This window comes from Salmo salar, chromosome 10 (assembly GCF_965601325.2).
Source record: "Salmo salar chromosome 10, fSalSal1, whole genome shotgun sequence".
In the NCBI taxonomy this organism is placed as follows: domain Eukaryota; kingdom Metazoa; phylum Chordata; class Actinopteri; order Salmoniformes; family Salmonidae; genus Salmo; species Salmo salar.
Genome location: NC_138300.1, coordinates 105,179,534 through 105,201,123, shown reverse-complemented (window position 1 = coordinate 105,201,123; position 21,590 = coordinate 105,179,534). Strand labels below are relative to the sequence as shown.

Sequence of the window (21,590 nt, the reverse complement as noted above, 5' to 3'; positions counted from 1 at the left end):
ACAAACACAAAAAATAAATAGGCCACGTCTTAAAACCCGGCAGCAGGGCATTCACTGTTAGTCAAACGTCTGGCATTTACAGAGCACCGAAATATGCCGCTGGACAAATGTTTACCCTACGAATGAACAGACTGGACTCTATATCACACGATGAAATCCACAGCTAGCGATCCATGCCATCAGATTCTCCTCAGTCTCCCAGTCCTGCACACACAGCTGGTAGAGCCATTGTGGTTTTCAGGCACAGTAGACTCAGTAGAGGCCTATCTGAGGACACTGAGGAGGGCAAACAGACGTTTTATTTTTTGGTCCCCGCCACAAGTTCAAACAATATGCTAATGTTTCCTTTTCCATAAGCAGTATCCTCCAGCGTAATGAGACCACAAGTACAGCATTGCTCGACTGTGTCAACATTCCAATACGGCTCATCCATGGCATCAGGCCAGAGTCAAACGGTGCTTTACCACACAGACAGGGGGTAAAGAAAGAAGCCATGGGAAAGAGATGGAGGGATGGAGCGATAGTTCTTCTCTTACAGTGTGATCATACTCAAATTGATTTGGGGAGAGATTAACACATTTTCATCTTTTGTCATTTAAGGTCTTGTCTCATTTGTGATTAGACTACATCAGACCGAGACCAACTCACTATAGACATAGTTAGGTTATTCTCCACAAGAATGATTATAGAACTAGGGTTCCTCTCACCATTCCATGTATTCTGTATTATGGATCTGGTCACCATTGGAGAGCGTGAGCAGTCATGAATCTGATATCCATTTTTTAACTCAGAAAATCTATACCCATTCTGTGAGGTATCGGTTCGTTCATTGGAGTTTCTCCACTTCCATAATTCACATTGTGCTGGAAATACCATCTGCACATTGACAGAGAGGGTGACAGTTTGTGAATTGTGATGTAAGATGGGGGAAAGTATTTGAAGTATAGGGCTACCCATGCTAACCATCGGAAGTACCGATGAACAAAAGGGACATTATGCAGAATGGGCTAAAGGGGGAAATAGAGGATACGGATATTTATTGCTGGAGCTCCTGGTGTAACAGCCTGCCTTCATAGGATATTGCCTTTCAATAATTAATGTTCATTTATTCATATTGGGAACACATACATTTGAAAATGTATGAAAAAAAAAGGGAAATAAAACCCGCCCGTCGAAATCGATTTCAGTCGTCTAATGGAGGAGAGGAAATTAGTAGAATGACATGACAATTATATGTCTTATGCAGTTTGATAATGAGGAATAAATAGGAAAAGGAATCATTGAGCGCTGCTGGTGGGTTGGTGGGTGTGTGTGACCAGACAGACTATAATAAAAACCATTTATTGATTTGCCGGGTCAACATTGTAATCAAAGTTGAATGTATTTTCCAGATTGATATTCATGAACATATAATCAAATATGACGTTGATTCTGGTTGCCTAATGCAACAGTTATTCATGAACACTGAACCTGAGAGAGGCATATTTCAGACAGAGACAGTTCCATCCAGTGACTTAACTTGTACAGAAGAAAGACATAAACCGACAAAGTCTCAGTCCTAGACCCAGGCAGAGAGACCCAAAGTCAGGGATAGAGATCGAGACAGACCCAGGAACAGAGAAAAACACATACAAGACCTATATACACTTGTACCCACTTGTACTGCTGGTGGTCCTTGGTGCTCCGAGTCTTAGCCATGAACCTCTCTGCCAGTTTCTCCAGGTTCCTGGAGTACTCCATCTCAATCTCTGACTTCTTCCTGAAGAAGTCCTGCAGGTCCTGGAGAAGTTGCACCCTCATCTCTGTCTGCTGGTCCAGGCATTTCTGCTGATCCACCAGCTGGGCACGGATCTCTGAGGACACAGACAGACACAATCAAGTCAGATGGATGTCGAGAACCACACACACACAAAAGTCAGAGGTTTTTAGATCTCTTAGAACCACACAGAGCAGACAGGTGAGAAATATATCAATCTTAGTAGTCAACACCAGCCATTAATCCAATGGAATACAATGCCTTCAGAAAGTATCCATAACCCTTGACTTATTCCACATTTTGTTGTGTTACAGCCTAAGTATATTTTTTCCCCCTCACCCATCTACACACAATACCCCATAATGACAAAGTGACATGTTTTTTTTTAAATGTATTAAAAATTAAATACAGAAATATCTCATTTTACGTAAGTATTTACACCCTCGAGTCAGTACTTTGTAGAGGCACCTTTGGCAGCGATTATAGCTGTGAATCTTTCTGGCTAAATTTCTAAAGAGCTTTCCACAACTGGATTGTTCAACATTAGCCCATTATTATTTTCAAAATGATTCAAGCTCTGTCAAATTGGCTGTTGGTTATTGCTAGACAACAACTTTCAAGTCTTGCCATAGATTTTCAAGTAGATTTAAGTCAAAATTGTAACTCGGCCACTCAGGAATATTCATCGTCTTCTTGGTAAGTAACTCTAGTGTAGATTTGGTCTTGTGTTTCAGGTTATTGTTCTGCTGAAAAGTGTATACATCTCCCAGTGTCTAGTGAAAAGCAGACTGAACCAGGTTTCTCTCTAGGATTTCGCCTGTGCTTAGCTCCATTCCTGTTTTATCCTGAAAAACTCCCCAGTCCTTAACAATTACAAGCATTCCTATAACATAATGTAGCCACTACTATGCTTGAAAATATGGAGAGTGATACTCAATAATGTGTTGTATTGGATTTGCCCCAAAAATAACACTTTGTAATCAGGACAAAAAGTTCATTGCTTTGCCCCATTTTTTGCAGTATTACTTTAGTACCTGTTGCAAACAGGATGCATGTTTTGGAATATATTTTTGTTCTGTACAGGCTTCGTTCTTTTCACAATGTCAATTAAGTTAGTATTGTGGAGTAACTACAATGTTGTTGATCCATCCTCAGTTCTCATATCACAGCCATTGTAACGGCCGTCATTTGTAGTTGAAGAAGAAGTGGACCAAATCGCAGCGTGGTAAGTGTTCATGATATTTATTACCAAGAAACACTCAAACAATAAATAACCAAAAAAAATTAAAAATGAAAGCGAACAGTCCCGTCAGGCACAGAATGCTAAACAGAAAATAACTACCCACAAAACACAGGTGGGAAAAGGCTGCCTAAGTATGATTCCCAATCAGAGACAACGATAGACAGCTGCCTCTGATTGGGAACCCTACTCGGTCACAACAAGGAAATATACAACATAGAATGCCCACCTCACATCACACCCTGACCTAATAAATAGAGGAATAAAACGTCTCTCTATGGTCAGGGCGTGACAGCCATTAAACTCTGTAATTGTTATAAAGTCACCATTGGCCTCATGGTGAAATCCCTGAGCGGTTTCCTTCCTCTCAGGCAACTGAGTTAGGAAGGACGCCTGTATCTTGTAATTAACAACTTCAATTATGCTCAAAGGGATATTCAATGTCTACTTTTTGTATTTTTACCCATCTGCCAATAGATGCCCTTTTTTGGAGGCATTGGAACACCTCCCTTGTTGAATCTGTGTTTGAAATTCACTGCTCGACTGAGGGACATTACAGATAATTGTATGTGTGGGATACAGAGATAAGGTAGCCATTAAAAAAATCATGGTAAACACTTTAATTGAACACAGTGAGTCCATGGAACTTATGTGACTTGTAAAGCACATTTTTACCCCTGAACTTACAGTTGAAGTCGGAAGTTTACATACACTTACATATAGGTTGGAGTCATTAAAACTCGTTTTTCAACCACTCCACAAATTTCTTGTTAACAATGTATAGTTTTGGCAAGTCGGTTAGGACATTTACTTTGTGCATGACAAGTAATTTTTCCAACAATTGTCTACAGACAGATTATTTCACTTATAATTCACTGTATCACAATTCCAGTGGGTCAGAAGTTTACATACACTAAGTTGACTGTGCCTTTATACTGCTTGGAAAACTCCAGAAAATGATGTCATGGCTTTAGAAGCTTCTGATAGGCTAATAGACATCATTTGAGTCAATTGGAGGTGTACCTGTGGATGTATTTCAAGGCCTACCTTCAAACTCAGTGCCTCTTTGCTTGACATCATGGGAAAATCAAAAGAAATCAGCCAAGACCTCAGAAAAAAGATTGTAGACCTCCACAAGTCTGGTTCATCCTTGGGAGCAATTTACAAATGCCTGAAGGTACCACGTTCATCTGTACAAACAATAGTACGCAAGTATAAACACCATGGGACCACGCAGCCGCCATACCGCTCAGTAAGGAGACGCTTTCTGTCACCTAGAGATGAACGTACATTGGTACGAAAAGTGCAAATCAACCCCAGAACAACAGCAAAGGATCTTGTGAAGATGCTGGAGGAAACAGGTACAACAGTATCTATATCCACAATAAAACGAGACCTATATCGACATAACCTGTAAGGTCGCTCAGCAAGGAAGAAGCCACAACTCCAAAACCGCCATAAAAAAGCCAGACTACGGTTTGCAACTGCACATGAGGACAAAGATCGTACTTTTTGGGGAAATGTCCTCTGGTCTGATGAAACTGTTTGGCCATAATGACCATTGTTATGTTTGGAGGGAAAAGGGGGAGGCTTGCAAGCCAAAGAACACCATCCCAACCGTGAAGCACGGGGGTGGCAGCATCATGTTGTGGGAGTGCTTTGCTGCAGGAGGGACTGGTGCACTTCACAAAATAGATAGCATCATGAGGATGGAAAATTATGTGGATATATTGAAGCAACATCAAGACATCAGTCAAGAAGTTAAAGCTTGGTCGGAAATGGGTCTTCCAAATGGACAATGGACAATACTTCCAAAGTTGTGGCAAAATGGCTTAAGGACAACAAAGTCAAGGTATTGGAGTGGCCATCGCAAAGCCCTGACCTCAATCCCATAGAACATTTGTGGGCAGAACTGAAAAAGCGTGTGCCAGTAAGGAGGCCTATAAACCTGACTCAATTACACCAGCTCTGTCAGGAGGAATGGGCCAAAATTCACCCAACTTATTGTGGGGAGCTTGTGGAAGGCTACCCGAAACGTTTGACCGAAGTTAAACAATTTAAGGGCAATACTTCCAAATACTAATTGAGTGTATGTAAATTTCTGACCCACTGGGAATGTGATGAAAGAAATAAAAGCTGAAATAAATAAATCATTCTATCTACTATTATTCTGACATTTCACATTCTTAAAATAAAGTGGTGATCCTAACTGACCTAAAACAGGGAATCTTTACTAGGATTAAACGTCAGGAATTGTGAAAAACGGAGTTTAAATGTATTTGGCTAAGGTGTATGTATGTAAACTTCCAACTTCAACTGTATTTTAGCTTGCAATAACAAAGGGGTTAAATACTTATTGACTCAAGACATTTCAGCTTTTCATTGATTTCTAAACATTTCTGAAAACAATTCCACTTTGACATTGCGGGGTATTGTGTGTAGTTGGGTGACCAGAAAATCTCAATTCAAGCCATTTTAAATTCAGGCTGTAACAACGACTGTGGAAAAAGTCAAGGGGTGTGATCACTTTCTGAAGGAGGAAAACATGAATGATCACGTTGAAGCACAAATAGGGTCTCCGGGTGGTTTGGAAGTGAGGGTTGGCAGTGCTGGTCTATGATGGTTCATTAAAGCTGCTGAACGCCAATATAGGATGAATGAGACCTGTTACTAATCAATAACCCAGAGACGGAGCATGGAGATGCTGCCTTGACACACTGCCAAGCAAAGCCAGGGTCTTTCACTAGTGCTCCCTGGGACTGCGCACCACATTCACCAGCAGGGAAACAGGGGACATGCTAGAGTCTTCACAAATGGTACCTGTGACTGCACACTAGTGAGGCTAAACTCATATAACCGCAGAGCCTGTGGGTTATCTGTGGGGCGGGCGGGTTTAGGGTCACAAAATATTGTGTGAATGAAGGGCGGGTGGGAGGTGGGTGGGTTGAATAAAGAGAGAACCATGCATTAAAAATCCATAAATGTATAATTATTGTGCAATTCATATCTACAGGCTACATTGAGGTTTTTCTTTCGTAAGCCTAAGCTTTAGGGCCCAACTGTAAGTGTGCCAAATATGCGCCAATTGCCAAATGCTTTTGGGAACTTGGTCAGAAAAAGTTAACGTCGATCCGCTGAGGCAAAAAGGACAATGTTGGAGTTTAATTCAAGAAGAGAAAAGCTGAGTTGAAAATAAAGAAATGGTAGGGCCAGAACAGTAATGTTTGGGAAAGAATTGGTGAGGTGGTAAAAGAGGACGATAGCAGTGCCCATGTTATAGAATGATGTTTGTGAGGCGCTATACAAATTGGACAGTAACAAGACAGGGACTTCAAATATGGCACATCAAGGGAACTGTAGTCTACTGTTCAAATGGGTTGAATGGAATAGTAACTGAAATCTGGAAACTGACTGTAGGTCTATATGTCACGACTCTGCCGAAGTCGGTCCCTCTCCTTGTTCGGACGGCGTTCGACGTCACCGGTCTTCTAGCCATCACTGCTCCACCTTTCATTTTCCATTTGTTTTGTCTTGTTTTCCCACACACCTGGTTTACATTCCTTCATTACTCTACGTGTATATTATCCTCTGTTCCCCCCCATGTCTGTGTGTGGTATTGTTCGTTCGTTATGTGTGTGACGCAAAAGGCTGGTTTTGGGCCGGGTATTGTTGCAACCTGTGGTTTTGTTATTTGTACCTATTTGTGTATTTGTGCGCTATCGCTTTTTTCCTTAGGCCGGAGTGTTGTGACGCAGTTGCGTCCGGCTGTTTTCCTCTGCCTGAATAAAGTGTGCCTGTTCACTCATCTCTGCTCTCCTGCACCTGACTTCCTTCGACCAGTTGCGCACACTCTGACACTATAACCTCTCACATAGCCGAATATAATATTATCTCCTGCAGAATGAAGCAGTTCTTGCAGTAAAAAGATACACCAAATGTACATTTTCACTCGGGAACAGTAGTAGATAATGAATGCGCGGTTTGGGACTGTCTGTAAGGGTGCCATCTTTATCAGCATAATAAAAGCGGATAGAATTTCAACCGCATTTGCATCAAGCCATGATTAGAAATGCTGGGTCATTTTCACAGCTTTTCATTCCCGTAAAACCGGTCAAACTGATGTAATTTGCATTTTCTCCCAGGTCCCTAAGTCTTTGCTGTGCAAGAAAAGCAGAGATGAAAGACAAAACAAATGAACGATGTCAGCTAGATTGAAGCATTCATCTGATCAATGTATTCTTGTGAGCAAGGTTTATTTAGTCTTCTAGGGCAACAAGTAATGACAGAAGAGAAGCTGCATGCACCCAGTTATAGATAAGTTGAATAACAAATAGCCTACCAAAATGTTGGAAATCATAAGCAGAAACATAGGCCAATCTAAACTAGGCTTACAGCGCATTTTCTATAGTTCTGGGTTAGGGTCAGGTGCGGGCCTCAGTTTCACATATAGTTGGGCAGTTGCGGATGGGTTATTAGCAATTGCGGGTGGGTGCGGGTGAACAAACAGCTGACCACCCTACTGCATAACACATTCACCAGCAAGGAAACGACAGGGTCTTCACTAGTGGTACCTGTGACTGACACCAACAGGGAAACGGGAGAGAAAGGAGGCTTCGCTTAACCAGGCTGTATATGGAACTAAATTACCCTCCACCACACTCCCTCATGAGATAGCTCACCTGTCACTGGGAATGTGTCTCATTTCATTTATATCACTCACTAATGTAGGCTACATCCACTACACAAACATGGGGTGGATGTGGGATACAAGTCAATGTTTTGGAGAGGATTCCCTGTAAAAAGGTGAAACAACCATACATGATATATTTTTAAATCACTGTCACAAGTTAGATTTACATCTAATTGGCGACAGATTTATGCATATATTTATAAATCAGGAAAAATAACAATATTTTCCCACTAGAGATGCGCTGCCATCAAACTGACATGTCAAATTAAATCACATTTTATTGGCCACATACACATGGTTAGCGGATGTTATTGCAGGTGTAGAGAAATGCTTGTGCTTCTAGTTCCAACAGAGCAGCAATATCAACAAGTAATCTAACAATTCCACAACAACTACCTAATACACACAAATCTAAAGGGATGGGATAAGAATATGTACATATACATATATGGATGAGCAATGACCAAGCAGCATAGGCAAGATGCAATAGATAGTCTGTTGCGGATAAAAGGCTGTGGTGATGACGTAGTGCACATTAAAATAAAATTGCGGTTAAATTCCCATGTACCGAATAAAAAATACAAGTGAAATGGGTTTCCACCGCATTTAACTCCTCTGATGGTTTTGTCACAACACTGCACAACAACAAAAAATGGCGTTATATATTGATTGTGCCCGCTCTGGTCTTGGAACATGCGCTCTAGCCAATAGCTCGCAGGTACGGTGTGGGTGTAGCCTACAAAATGAGATTATTATGGACAAAAGAGTGAGATAAATTTACGGCATCCAAACATCCATTATCATGCCACCAGAATAATAACCTTGATATTTATTTTAAAAGAGCATCAAGCTCATCACCGTGCAATTTCACCACCCTGTGAATTTCATCATAATTTATTTTATCTGTAGCCCAATAAACAGCATGCTTTCCCGAATCTTAATGGGAGGCTCAAACATCATGGTTAGTATATCAATATTTGCACATAAAAGGCGTTTCCACCACCATTTCTCAAATAATGAATTTTACCGACAAAAATATCCTACCTAGTCTAGCATATTTTGTGTTGTCGGCATTTGGAAAGTTTACCAACAAATTTGCTGTTTCCATCCGGCCTGTCGTGATATTTTTTAAACGACATGTACTCCAAATTTGGTTAATGTCTTTGGAGATTCTGGTTTTAATAGTCAGCCAAACTAAAACTGATACACTGACATACAGTAAATAGTCTAATACCACAAATCACACCGCAATGGCCAGTTATGGCAAAAATTGAGAACTATACCTAATTTCACCTCAACTTTGTGCTTAATGACCACTCAGCCATCAATGACCGTAAAGTACAGGCTATGAAAACAGACTGGGATTAAATTTGTTTAATGGATGGTGGCAGTATTGAGTAGCTTGGATGACTGACGTGCCCAGAGTAAACTGCCTGCTACTCACGCCCTGAAACTAAGATATGCATATTATTAGTAGATTTGGATAGAAAACACTCTGAAGTTTCTAAAACTGTTTGAATGATGTCTGTGAGTATTACAGAACTCATATGGCAGGCAAAAACCTGAGAAAAAAATCAAAACAGGAAGTGGTTTGTAGTTTTTCAAGTGATTGCCTATCCAAACTACAGTGTCTGTGGGGTCATTTTGCACTTCCTAAGGCTTCCAATAGATGTCAACAGTCTTTAGAACCTTGTCTGAGGCTTCTACTGTGAGGTGGGGATGAATAAGAGCTCATTGAGTGAGTGGACTGCCAGCAGGGCATGAGCCTCAGCCATGCTCGCTCACGTGAGAGGTAGCTCAGTTGCATTGCATTTCTGAAGACAAAGGATTTATAAACTTTATTGCAGATTTATGATAAAAACATCCTAAAGATTGATTCTATACATTGTTTGACATGTTTCTACGAACTGTCATTTAATTTTTTCGTCTGACCTGCGCGTCGTGAATTTGGATTTGTGAACTGAAGGCGTGAACAAAAAGGAGGTATTTGGACATAAAGGATGGACTTTATCGAACAAAACAAACATTTAGTGTGGAACTGGGATTCCTGGGAGTGCATTCTGATGAAGATCATCAAAGGTAAGTGAATATTTATAATGCTATTTCTGACTATTGTTGACTCCAACATGGCGGATATATTGTATGGCATGTTTTTGTGTCTGAGCGCCGTACTCAGATTATTGCTTTTTCGGTAGCTTTTTTGAAATCTGACACAGCGGTTGCATTAAGGAGAAGTTTATCTAAAGTTCCATGTATAACACTTGTATTTTCATCAACATTTATGATGAGTATTTCTGTAAATTGATGTGGCTCTCTGCAAAATCACCAGAAGTTTTGGAGGCAAAACATTACTGAACATAACGCGCCAATGTAAACTGAGATTTTTGGATATAAATATGAACTTTATCGAACAAAACATACATGTATTGTGTAACATGAAGTCCGATGACTGTCATCTGATGAAGATCATCAAAGGTTAGTGATTCATTTTATCTCTATTTCTGCTTTTTATGACTCCTCTCTTTGGCTGGAAAATGGCTGTGTTTTTTTGTGTATAGGCGCTGACCTAACATAATCATATGGTTTGCTTTCGCCGTAAAGCCTTTTTGAAATCAGACACTGTTGCTGGATTAACAAGAAGTAAAGCTTTAAAATGGTGTATAATACTTGTATGTTTGAGGAATTTTAATTATGAGATTTTTGTTGTTTTGAATTTGGAGCCCTGCACCTTCACTGGCTGTTGTCATATCGATCCCGCTAACAGGATTCAAGCCATAAGAAGTTTTAAGAGGATAAAATAGGCATTTTCCAAACTGTCCCAAGGATCCCCCAAAGAATAGACTCCTCCATTTGGCATCCATCAATAACTGGCCAATGCCAGCGATTGAGTCGAATCATTGATCAACTGCTGACTCAATTAAACTGGGCTCTGAGAGCTGCTCGTTGTGTGTTCCAAAATGCAATGGTGGAATTAGCCGAGAGCTTGGCTTCATTCATCAGCGTAAATGCCTTCCCAATCTTGATAAATTAATGATTTAAGTGTGGTCTATTAGAAATCCTTGATTAGGTATTTTAATTCCCAAGGTTTCAGGGGCGGCTCTTTCATCCTGGCACATTCAAATGGGGGCAGCCGGGACAGGAACGGAGGGGGATAAACTGGGGAGGGGGTTGAGGGCTTTTGCTTAGTCTGATTTGTTAAGGGAAACAGCAGAGATAAGCATTCAGTGTCTGAGTGGCCAGAGAGAAACCAACCATAAGCCGGAAGAACGCTATGGCTACAGGGCAGCAAAGACACCCTTCACCCCTGTATGGGTGACCAAGCCATAGCCACTTTATTGTAAACTTCAACTTTAAATTGAACTTTTTAGATTGTTGGTCCAGTGCAGGTAAGGTAGGCCTGCCTATAAGGAAGCTGGGATTTGTGCCATCATGGTGAGCTTCCAAGGGCTGGTGGTCAATGCTTGGAAGTCACAAGAACAACCAGGTTCTTCAGCAACATTGAGAGAGCTGAAGGAGAAAGGATATTTCTAGAGACTACCATAGCTTTGGGGTTTTTAAATGAATGACAAACCCAGAATTTCAAGTGTGCATAATTCCTAACTTTAAACAGTGAATGAGGATTTGGAATTAATAAAGTAAGGCAAGCATGACATTTACGCAAAAGAGCTGAGTGGATCATTTAACACAATTATATTCATGACTGAACATGGCATCTCCTTAAATCATTCATAGTGCATGTCAAACATTGACTAGCGGCACTATGCCGTGTTGAAGCATTATGAATGACATTGCATATAAATCGCCTGTCAATATTTGATTAATTATCGCTCATGATAATGTAGGCACATGTAAAACAGGGGACTACACCGTATAAAACTAGGACTCCCTCTTAATTATTTTGTCACTAAGCATAGGCTCTTATCCAGAGCGATTTACAGTAGTGAGTGCATATATTTTATATAATTTTTCGTAATGGCCACTCGTGAGAATTAAACCCACAACACTGGCGTTGCATGCGCGAAGCTCATCTAGAGCGATTCTAGAAGTTCATGGTTGGTTCATGGAACAAGGAATATTACATTTCAGCCTGGTTTGGCCATGTCCTACCAACTGAGCCACACGCGACGCTCTCCCTACACATAAATTATTGTATTCAACTAAAGATACAATTTGACAACGATATTATAATTATTTCTCTTGAATGACTTGGACGCTGAAAAGGAAATACATTTGACAGAGAAGCTTAATCCCCTAGCAGGACAGTGGCGGTCATGACATTTTGTCAGGTGGTTACTGTCATACAACAAATACTGCCGGTTTCACAGTAACTGACCGTTAACATTAACACATTTAGCATCGCCAGCCCTCCACGCATACAAGCCGCTGGCTGATGCGCGACTTTGGAACGTCTAAAATCGATTGAATGTACACAATCACAATAAATCCATTATATATTTTAGATAGGTCTAAAGAAACCTTATGATATGAAGAAAATGCTCTTTAGAAGAACAGAATAGGAGTTGGCCTAACATATGTTATCCGGTTATGCTTCATAGGCTTCTTCATTTAGCAGACAATATATGCGTATAAAGTCCCGTGCCATTATATGATTGAACTTCGCTTAATAAAATAGAAAGGACATTTTTCCCATTCCGGAGCGAGAGTTCGCATACGAAGCGGCGATGTTGATCGTAAAAGTGATCATTTGAAACAGGTCCTATAAACTAGACTTACAGTTATTTGGCAACTTTAGTTGTGAATTAATACCCCAGAATGCCTTGGGGGGGGGGGGGGGGGGGGGGGGGGCAGTGCCCCTGTGACAACAATTTTGTACCCCCTTGTGGCCCCCCTAAATGTGGAGTATGAAATAATTGAATTAATAATCCCCTTAGAAAGATCTGTCCATTTCGTTGTGTTATAGGCTTTGAAACATCCACAACGACCATACTGTTTTAATGATAAGTGTTTGTGATTTAAGATAGCATTTGTATTGATGTCAGAGTGGTTAGAGGGACAATAGAGCCTTGAGCACCAGGCCATTAGCAACCTGATGATCCTTAGCTATTTGGGTACTATTAATGCAGTCCAGGGTGCATAAGAGGTGATTACTGCGGTCATGACTCATGACTGCCGTGTGGTGGTAATATGGTCACCGCAACAGCCCTATCCCCTAGTCAGTGAGGAGCAATTCCACAGTAACTAGTATTTTTCACTTAAAATGTATGCCAAACAAAACCATTGATTTCAAAGTTTAACAAACCCTACAACTCCATGCACAAGGACTAGTTTAACAATTTACACTGAATATTTTATAACACATTTACTGGAAGAATTGTGCAGATGCCAAGTTTGATTACAGAATTTCAGTAAAATCACACTCCGTTTTTTGTGTATATGTTTTCCAATAACGAATTTAAATATCTGATCCCAATTAAAGGGATCCTTCGGGATTTTGGCATTGAGGCCCTTTATATACTTCCCCAGAACTCGTGGATACTGGTTGTATGTCTCTGTGTCCAGTATGAAGGATGTTAGAGGTAGTTTCATGAGCCAATGCTAACTAGCATTAGCACAATGACTGGAAGTCTATGAGTAACGCTAGTTAGCAATTGAGCTAGCACTAGTTAGCGACTTTCTTCAAACTGCACTCAGAGACATAAAATGGTATCCACGAGTTAATCGGACTCTTGAAGTAACACTTTAAGATTCAAAGATGTCTGCAGAAATAATGTGCTGTCAGCTATAACATGACACAATCACACAGAAAAATCTATTTTGGTTATTTAACTACAGTAAGTGATGTGGAATTGCGGTAACGGAATTTCATCATGGGTCCCTGATCTTTACTACACGAAAATGCATAATTATGGATATGAAAGCCATTCTCTTCATGGTGATGTATCCTAAATAGGTCCACAAAAAAAGTATAAATATGCAATGTCTTCCTTTGCATATTTGGGTATTATTTTACACAGTGGCTATTATTTTAATGAGTTCTGCCCCCAAACAAGACCACATTTGGCATCATAGACGTCTATGTTTCACAAATTTGGATATCAAAGTACAGCACAGCAGAGTTCAGTACAGTACATTTGTGTACTCAAATCTAGTGTACTCTGTGCTTCATTGAACTCTGTACAGTACTATAGTCTACTTTTCTTTACTGTACTCTGTTCTGTACTGTCCAAACTTGTGAACCCAACTGTTGTTTGGGACTAGAATTATTTCCCATTGTAGCCAAATCAATTGCAGAAATCCTGTTACCGATTTGATAACAGAATGAGTTTTAAATCACTTAATAATTCATAAACGAAACTGATATCAGTAAAAACACTAACTAATTGATAAGTCTACCTTGTTAATTCTGTAAACTTTCATTATCCTCCCGCATGAGGGGGAGATTAGAAATGATCTTAAAGGATGTGTGTTTTTAGGGCCTCCCGAGTGGCGCAGTGGTCTAAGGCACTGCATCACTACAGATCCTGGTTCGATTCCAGGCAGTATTGCAGCCGGCTGCTACTGGGAGACCCATGAGGCGGTGTACAATTGGCCCAGCATCGTCTGGGGGAGGGTTGGGCCGGCAGGGATGTCCTTGTCCCATCGCACTCTAGCGACTCCTGTGGTGGGCTGGTCACATGCACGCTGACACTGTCGCCAGGTGTACAGTGTTTCCTCTGACACATTGGTGCGGCTGGCTTCTGGGTTAAGTGGGTATTGTATCAAGAAACAGTGCAGCTTGGCAGGGTCGTGTTTCGGAGGACACACGGCTCTAGACCTTCGCCTCTCCTGAATCTGTACGGGAGTTGCAGTGATCCAATTGGATACCATGAAAAAGGGGTAAACCTTTTTTTTTATTGTTGAAAATAAGACGTGGGTTTTTGGTAACAGAATTACAAGTCAATGTTTCTTAAAACTTACAGAAGGCAGAAAAATGTATCTAAATACTAAATATAAAAAATGTGTTGATATTAGTTGGCAGGGGTCTTTACTTTTACATTTGGTCATTTTGCAGAAGCTCTTATCCAGAGCGACTTACAGGAAGTAGCAAGTGCATACATTTTCATACTGGTCCCCTGTGGGAATCGAACACACAACCCTGGCTTTGCAAGCACCATGCTCTACCAACTGAGCCACACTAGGTGATGTATTTATAATGCCCTTAAAGATTTTTCATGTAGATGTTTTCTAAGAACCCTTTTCCATCTGTTTGACCAGAAATCAAAGCATTTGTTTCTTCCAAATGTTTAGGATGGAAAATGGATGAGAAAATGTATATGCCTTAATGTCTCAAAAATATAGACTCAAATTTCATTTGACACCCAATTCGACATGCTCCTATGCACTTCACGTTGGTGCTCATGGGTCCTTTTACATGGAAATTACCTGAGACAACTAAGGGGATATCGCAGAGATTTCCACCAATTTTCTCTGGCATCTCAGGGCAACTGAACACCTTGCTCTGATCAAACTGATTCGGTATCAAGTCTTCTGCTAGTAAGTGTTTGATGTGACAGTTTACAAGCACCTCTGTGGCTGTAAAAGAGGACAGGGTCAAGGAGGGAGTCTACGGATGGGCTTTGAGGGATTCTAGAAGTTCACAGTTGGTTCATGTAAACAGTAATATCACGGTTCAGCCTGGTTTGGAAAAGGAGCATACAAGGACATGCATACTGACACTGTGGGCCTTTACGACCACAGCATGTCCAGGGCTGACAGCACAAAACCAACCATCCAATCCAAATGAAAGGTGTCCCAGAATGCACAGTGGGTGGACGTAGACAATGAGAGAAAGAGCTGTTTGGTCTTTGTGGTGATCAGATGGAACCAAAGGCCTTTTGTTCTGGACTGGATGTCATCCAACCAGCCCTTTCAAAGAGCGCACGACAACATAGACTACTTCCCATTACCCCAATCACAGTGGCAAATATGTCCAAAGTTGCAACTCATTGCTTTTAATTGCAGGCCCATTTATTGTGAGAGAAAGTGCCATGTAGGCAGAGCGACAGAGAATGAAAGACTGTTGATCTCCTGAAAGAAACGAGCATCGGTGAAAACAACTTGCCCACTGTCAGAGAAGCAGAGACAAGTTTTCCCTGCCTCTGCCATGCGAAAAGGCTCTCCATTCTCCCACCAATTCACTTTGCTATGAATCAAATCCACTAAAAAGCTCCCCTGGCCCATTCACTGCTCTTCTTCCACGGTTATCTTTTACAATTAGTTGTATAATTAGTCCTCCAAGGGTCTCCACATGCTCATCAGCAGCACCTGAAATAGCTCAGCATGGGGTCTGGAGGGATGATGATGGAGGGTCCCCTGCCTCACCATCTGGTAGATACAGTGCATTCGGAAAGTATTTGGACCCCTTAACTTTTTCCACATTGTTACGTTACAACCTTATTCTAAAATGGATTAACCTGTTTAGGATAGGGGGCAGTATTGACACGGCTGGATAAAAAACATACCCGATTTAATCTGGTTACCACTCCTACCCAGTAACTAGAATATGCATATACTTATTACATATGGATAGAAAACACCCTAAATTTTCTAAAACTGTTTGAATGGTGTCTGTGAGTATAACAGAACTCAAATGGCAGGTCAAAACCTGAGAGATTCCTTTACAGGAAGTGGCCTGTCTGACCATTTCTTGAACTTCTTTTCCATCTCTGTCATTTACTAAGGATCTCTGCTCTAACGTGACACTTCCCACGTCGTCCATAGGCGCTCAGAGCCCGGGAAAAAACAGAATGTCGTCATTCCAGCCCCAGGCTGAAACACATTATCGCCTTTCTCAAGTGGCCGATCAAGGGACACTGGGCTTATGCGCGTGACCCCGACCGCCCCCGCCTTTGGGATTTTTTCCTCTGTTTGCCGAAAAGGAGATTCCCTGTCGGAATATTATCGCTTTTCTACGAGAAAAATGGCGTAAAAATTGATTTTAAACAGCGGTTGACATGCTTCGAAGTACGGTAATGGAATACTTAGAATTTTATTGTCACGAATTGCGCCATGCGCGCGACACTTCTTTACTATTTCGGATAGTGTCTGGAACGCACGAACAAAACGCCGCTATTCGGATATAACGATGGATTATTTTGGACCAAACCAACATTTGTTATTGAAGTAGCAGTCCTGGGTGTGCATTCTGACGAAGACAACAAAAGGTAATCAAACTTTTATAATAGTAAATATGATTATGGTGAGTGCTAAACTTGCCGGGTGTCTAAATAGCGAGCCCGTGATGCCTGGGCTATGTACTTAGAATATTGCAAAATGTGGTGACATTTTATGCTGGCTTGAAAAATGGGTGTCTGATTATTTCTGGCTTGGTACTCTGCTGACATAATCTAATGTTTTGCTTTCGTTGTAAAGCCTTTTTGAAATCGGACAGTGTGGTTAGATTAACGAGAGTCTTGTCTTTAAATGGCTGTAAAATAGTCATATGTTTGAGAAATTGAAGTAATAGGATTTTTAAGGTTTTGAAAATCGCGCCACAGGCTGGCAGTGGCTGTTATGTAGGTGGGATGAATTCGTCCCGCCTAGCCTAGAGAGGTTAAAAACCCAAACCTGGTTTGAAGAATTTTTTTTGTGCAAATTTATGAAAAAATAATAACTGAAATATCACATTTACATAAGTATTCAGACCCTTTACTCAGTACTTGATGAAGCACCTTTGCCAGCGATTACAGCCTCGAGTCTTGTTGGGTATGATGCTACAAGCTTGGCACACCTGTATTTGGAGAGTTTCTCACATTCTTCTCTGCAGATTCTCTAAAGCTCTGTCAGGTTGGATGGTGAGCGTCACGGCACAGCTATTTTCAGGTCTCTCCAGAGAGGTTTGTTCGGGTTCAAGTCTGGGCTCTGGCTTGGCCACTCGGACATTCAGAGACTTGCCCCGAAGCCACTCCTGCGTTGTCTTGGCTGTATGCTTAGGGTTATTGTCCTGTTGGAAGGTGAACCTTCGCCCCAGTCTGAGGTCCTGAGTGCTCTGAAGCAGGTTTTTAAACAAGGATCTCACTGTACTTTGTGCTGTTCATCTTTCCCTTGTTCCTGACTAGTCTCCCAGTCCCTGCCACTGAAAAACATCCCCAAAGCATGATGCTGCCACCACCATACTTTACTGCCAGGTTTCCTCCAGATGTGACGCTTGGCATTCAGGCAAAATAATTCAATCTTGGTTTCATCAGACCAGAGAATCTTGTTTCTCATGGTCAGAGTCCTTTAGGAAAACTCCAAGCGGGCTGTCATATGCCTTTTACTGAAGAGTGGCTTTTGTCTGGCCACTCTACCATAAAGACATGATTGGTGAAGTGCTGCAGAGATGGGAGAACCTTCCAGAAGGACAACCTTCTCCACAGAGGAATTCTGGAGCTCTGTCAGAGTAACCATCGGGTTCTTGGTCACCTCCCTGACCAAGGCCCTTCTCCCCCGATTTCTCAGTTTGGCCAGGCAGCCAGCTCAAGGAAGAGTCTTGGTGGTTCCAAACTTCTTTCATTTAAGAATGATGAAGGCCATTGTTTTATTGGGGACCTTCAATGCTGCAGAAATGTTTTGGTACCCTTCCCCAGATCTGTGCCTCGACCCAATCCTGTCTCAGAGCTCTATGGGCAATTCCTTCGACCTCATGGCTTGGTTTTTGCTCTGACATGCACTGTCAACTGTGGGACCTTATATAAAACAGGTGCGTACCTTTCCAAATCATGTCCAATCAATTGAAAATACCACAGATGGACTCCAATCAAGTTGTAGAAACATCTCAAGGATGAGCAATGGAAACAGGATGCACCGGAGCTCAATTTCGAGTCTCATAGCGAAGTCTGAATACTTTTGTTTTTTATTTTATTTTTATTTAATCTCCGACCACTACCTTGTATCCTTTTCCCTCTTGCTCTCATCCAACACTTCTCACTCTGCCCCTACTCGGATGGTATTGCGCCGTCCCAACCTTCGCTCTCTCTCTCCCGCTACTCTCTCCTCTTCCATCCTATCATCTCTTCCCTCTGCTCAAACCTTCTCCAACCTATCTCCTGATTCTGCCTCCTCAACCCTCCTCTCCTCCCTTTCTGCATCCTTTGATTTTCTCTGTCCCCTATCCTCCAGGCCGGCTCGGTCCTCCCCTCCTGCTCCGTGGCTCGACGACTCACTACAAGCTCACAGAACAAGGCTCCGGGCAGCCGAGCGGAAATGGAGGAAAACTCGCCTCCCTGCGGACCTGGCATCCTTTCACTCACTCCTCTCTACATTCTCCTCTTCTGTCTCTGCTGCTAAAGCCACTTTCTACCACTCTAAATTCCAAGCATCTGCCTCTAACCCTAGGAAGCCCTTTGCTACCTTCTCCTCCCTCCTGAATCCTCCTCCCCCCCCCCTCCTCCCTCTCTGCGGATGACTTCGTCAACCATTTTGAAAAGAAGGTTGACGATATCCGATCCTCGTTTGCTAAGTCAAACGACACCGCTGGTCCTGCTCACACTGCCCTACCCTGTGCTTTGACCTCTTTCTCCCCTCTCTCTCCAGATGAAATCTCGCGTCTTGTGACGGCCGGCCGCCCAACAGCCTGCCCACTTGACCCTATCCCCTCCTCTCTTCTCCAGACCATTTCCGGAGACCTTCTCCCCTTCCTCACCTCGCTCATCAACTCATCCTTGACCGCTGGCTACGTCCCTTCCGTCTTCAAGAGAGCGAGAGTTGCACCCCTTCTGAAAAAACCTACACTCGATCCCTCCGATGTCAACAACTACAGACCAGTATCCCTTCTTTCTTTTCTCTCCAAAACTCTTGAACGTGCCGTCCTTGGCCAGCTCTCCTGCTATCTCTCTCAGAATGACCTTCTTGATCCTAATCAGTCAGGTTTCAAGACTGGGCATTCAACTGAGACTGCTCTTCTCTGTGTCACGGAGGCTCTCCGCACTGCTAAAGCTAACTCTCTCTCCTCTGCTCTCATCCTTCTAGACCTATCTGCTGCCTTTGATACTGTGAACCATCAGATCCTCCTCTCCACCCTCTCCGAGTTGGGCATCTCCGGCGCGGCCCACGCTTGGATTGCGTCCTACCTGACAGGTCGCTCCTACCAGGTGGCGTGGCGAGAATCTGTCTCCGCACCATGCGCTCTCACCACTGGTGTCCCCCAGGGCTCTGTTCTATGCCCTCTCCTATTCTCGCTATACACCAAGTCACTTGGCTCTGTCATATCCTCACATGGTCTCTCCTATCATTGCTATGCAGACGACACACAATTAATCTTCTCCTTTCCCCCTTCTGATAACCAGGCGGCGAATCGCATCTCTGCATGTCTGTCAGACATATCAGTGTGGATGACGGATCACCAGCTCAAGCTGAACCTCGGCAAGACGGAGCTGCTCTTCCTCCCGGGGAAGGACTGCCCGTTCCATGATCTCGCCATCACGGTTGACAACTCCCTTGTGTCCTCCTCCCAGAGTGCTAAGAACCTTGGCGTGATCCTGGACAACACACTGTCGTTCTCCACTAACATCAAGGCGGTGACCCGATCCTGTAGGTTCATGCTCTACAACATTCGCAGAGTACGACCCTGCCTCACACAGGAAGCGGCGCAGGTCCTAATCCAGGCACTTGTCATCTCCCGTCTGGATTACTGCAACTCGCTGTTGGCTGGGCTCCCTGCCTGTGCCATTAAACCCCTACAACTCATCCAGAACGCCGCAGCCCGTCTGGTGTTCAACCTTCCCAAGTTCTCTCACGTCACCCCGCTCCTCCGCTCTCTCCACTGGCTTCCAGTTGAAGCTCGCATCCGCTACAAGACCATGGTGATTGCCTACGGAGCTGTGAAGGGAACGGCACCTCCATACCTTCAGGCTCTGATCAGGCCCTACACCCAAACAAGGGCACTGCGTTCATCCACCACTGGCCTGCTGGCCCCCCTACCTCTGAGGAAGCACAGTTCCCGCTCAGCCCAGTCAAAACTGTTCGCTGCTCTGGCACCCCAATGGTGGAACAAGCTCCCTCACGACGCCAGGACAGCGGAGTCAATCACCACCTTCCGGAGACACCTGAAACCCCACCTCTTTAAGGAATACCTAGGATAGGATAAAGTAATCCTTCTAACCCCCCCCCTTAAAAGATTTAGATGCACTATTGTAAAGTGGTTGTTCCACTGGATATCATAAGGTGAATGCACCATTTTGTAAGTCGCTCTGGATAAGAGCGTCTGCTAAATGACTTAAATGTAATGTAAATGTAATATTTATTTGCAAAAATTCTAAAAACCTGTTTCCACTTTGTTGTTATGGGGTATCTTGTTGTAGATTGATGACAATTTTTTATTTATTTAATCCATTTTAGAATAAAGCTCTAATGTGACAAAATGTGGAAAAAGTGAAGGGGTCTGAAAACTTTCCGAATGCACTGTATGTGGGGTTAAGAGGGCTGCCCACCAAATCAAATCAAAATCATGGCTTCAAACGGAGGAAGATCGACTGGATAAATAGCATCAAAAGGTAATTATGGACTAGGATCATGATTCTTTAACCGATAACACACTTTCAGTTACCGCTGAGAGCTGGATCACATGCCAGAGAGCTGGGTCTCTTGTGTTCTGACATTTGGGAAGAGTATTCAATTGACTCACTAAACCCAGTCCCAGAATTTTGAGTAACCAATCGCAGCGCTCCAATGGATAGCAACTGTTTTCGAGTCCGACACCTTGGATACAGTGTTGCCAATAGTGATGGGCATTCCGGCTCTTTTCAATAATTAAATGAAATCACTCTACCTTAACCACAATGTATTTAAAAATGCATTGGTTTGTTATGAAAAAGAATGCTATTAAACATTTGCATTTAAAGTATAACTTTTTAATGTATTTAAACAAAGTGCATATAAATCTAACCATTCAAAACGAATACAATCTGAACAGCGTAATATAATAT

The 21,590-nt window shown here is 42.4% G+C and overlaps 1 protein-coding gene across 5 annotated transcripts in view; it reads right to left on the bottom strand.

Moving 5' to 3' along the window:
- LOC106561395 (SLIT-ROBO Rho GTPase-activating protein 1) overlaps positions 1–21,590 on the bottom strand; it is a 189,446-nt gene that overhangs the window by 127,370 nt on the left and 40,486 nt on the right. For all 5 annotated transcript variants that reach the window (XM_082957315.1, XM_045688311.2, XM_045688309.2 and 2 more), the window contains exon 2: positions 1,658–1,853. In XM_082957315.1, coding sequence (XP_082813441.1) covers positions 1,658–1,853 — 196 coding nt within the window. The remainder of the gene's footprint in view (positions 1–1,657; positions 1,854–21,590) is intronic.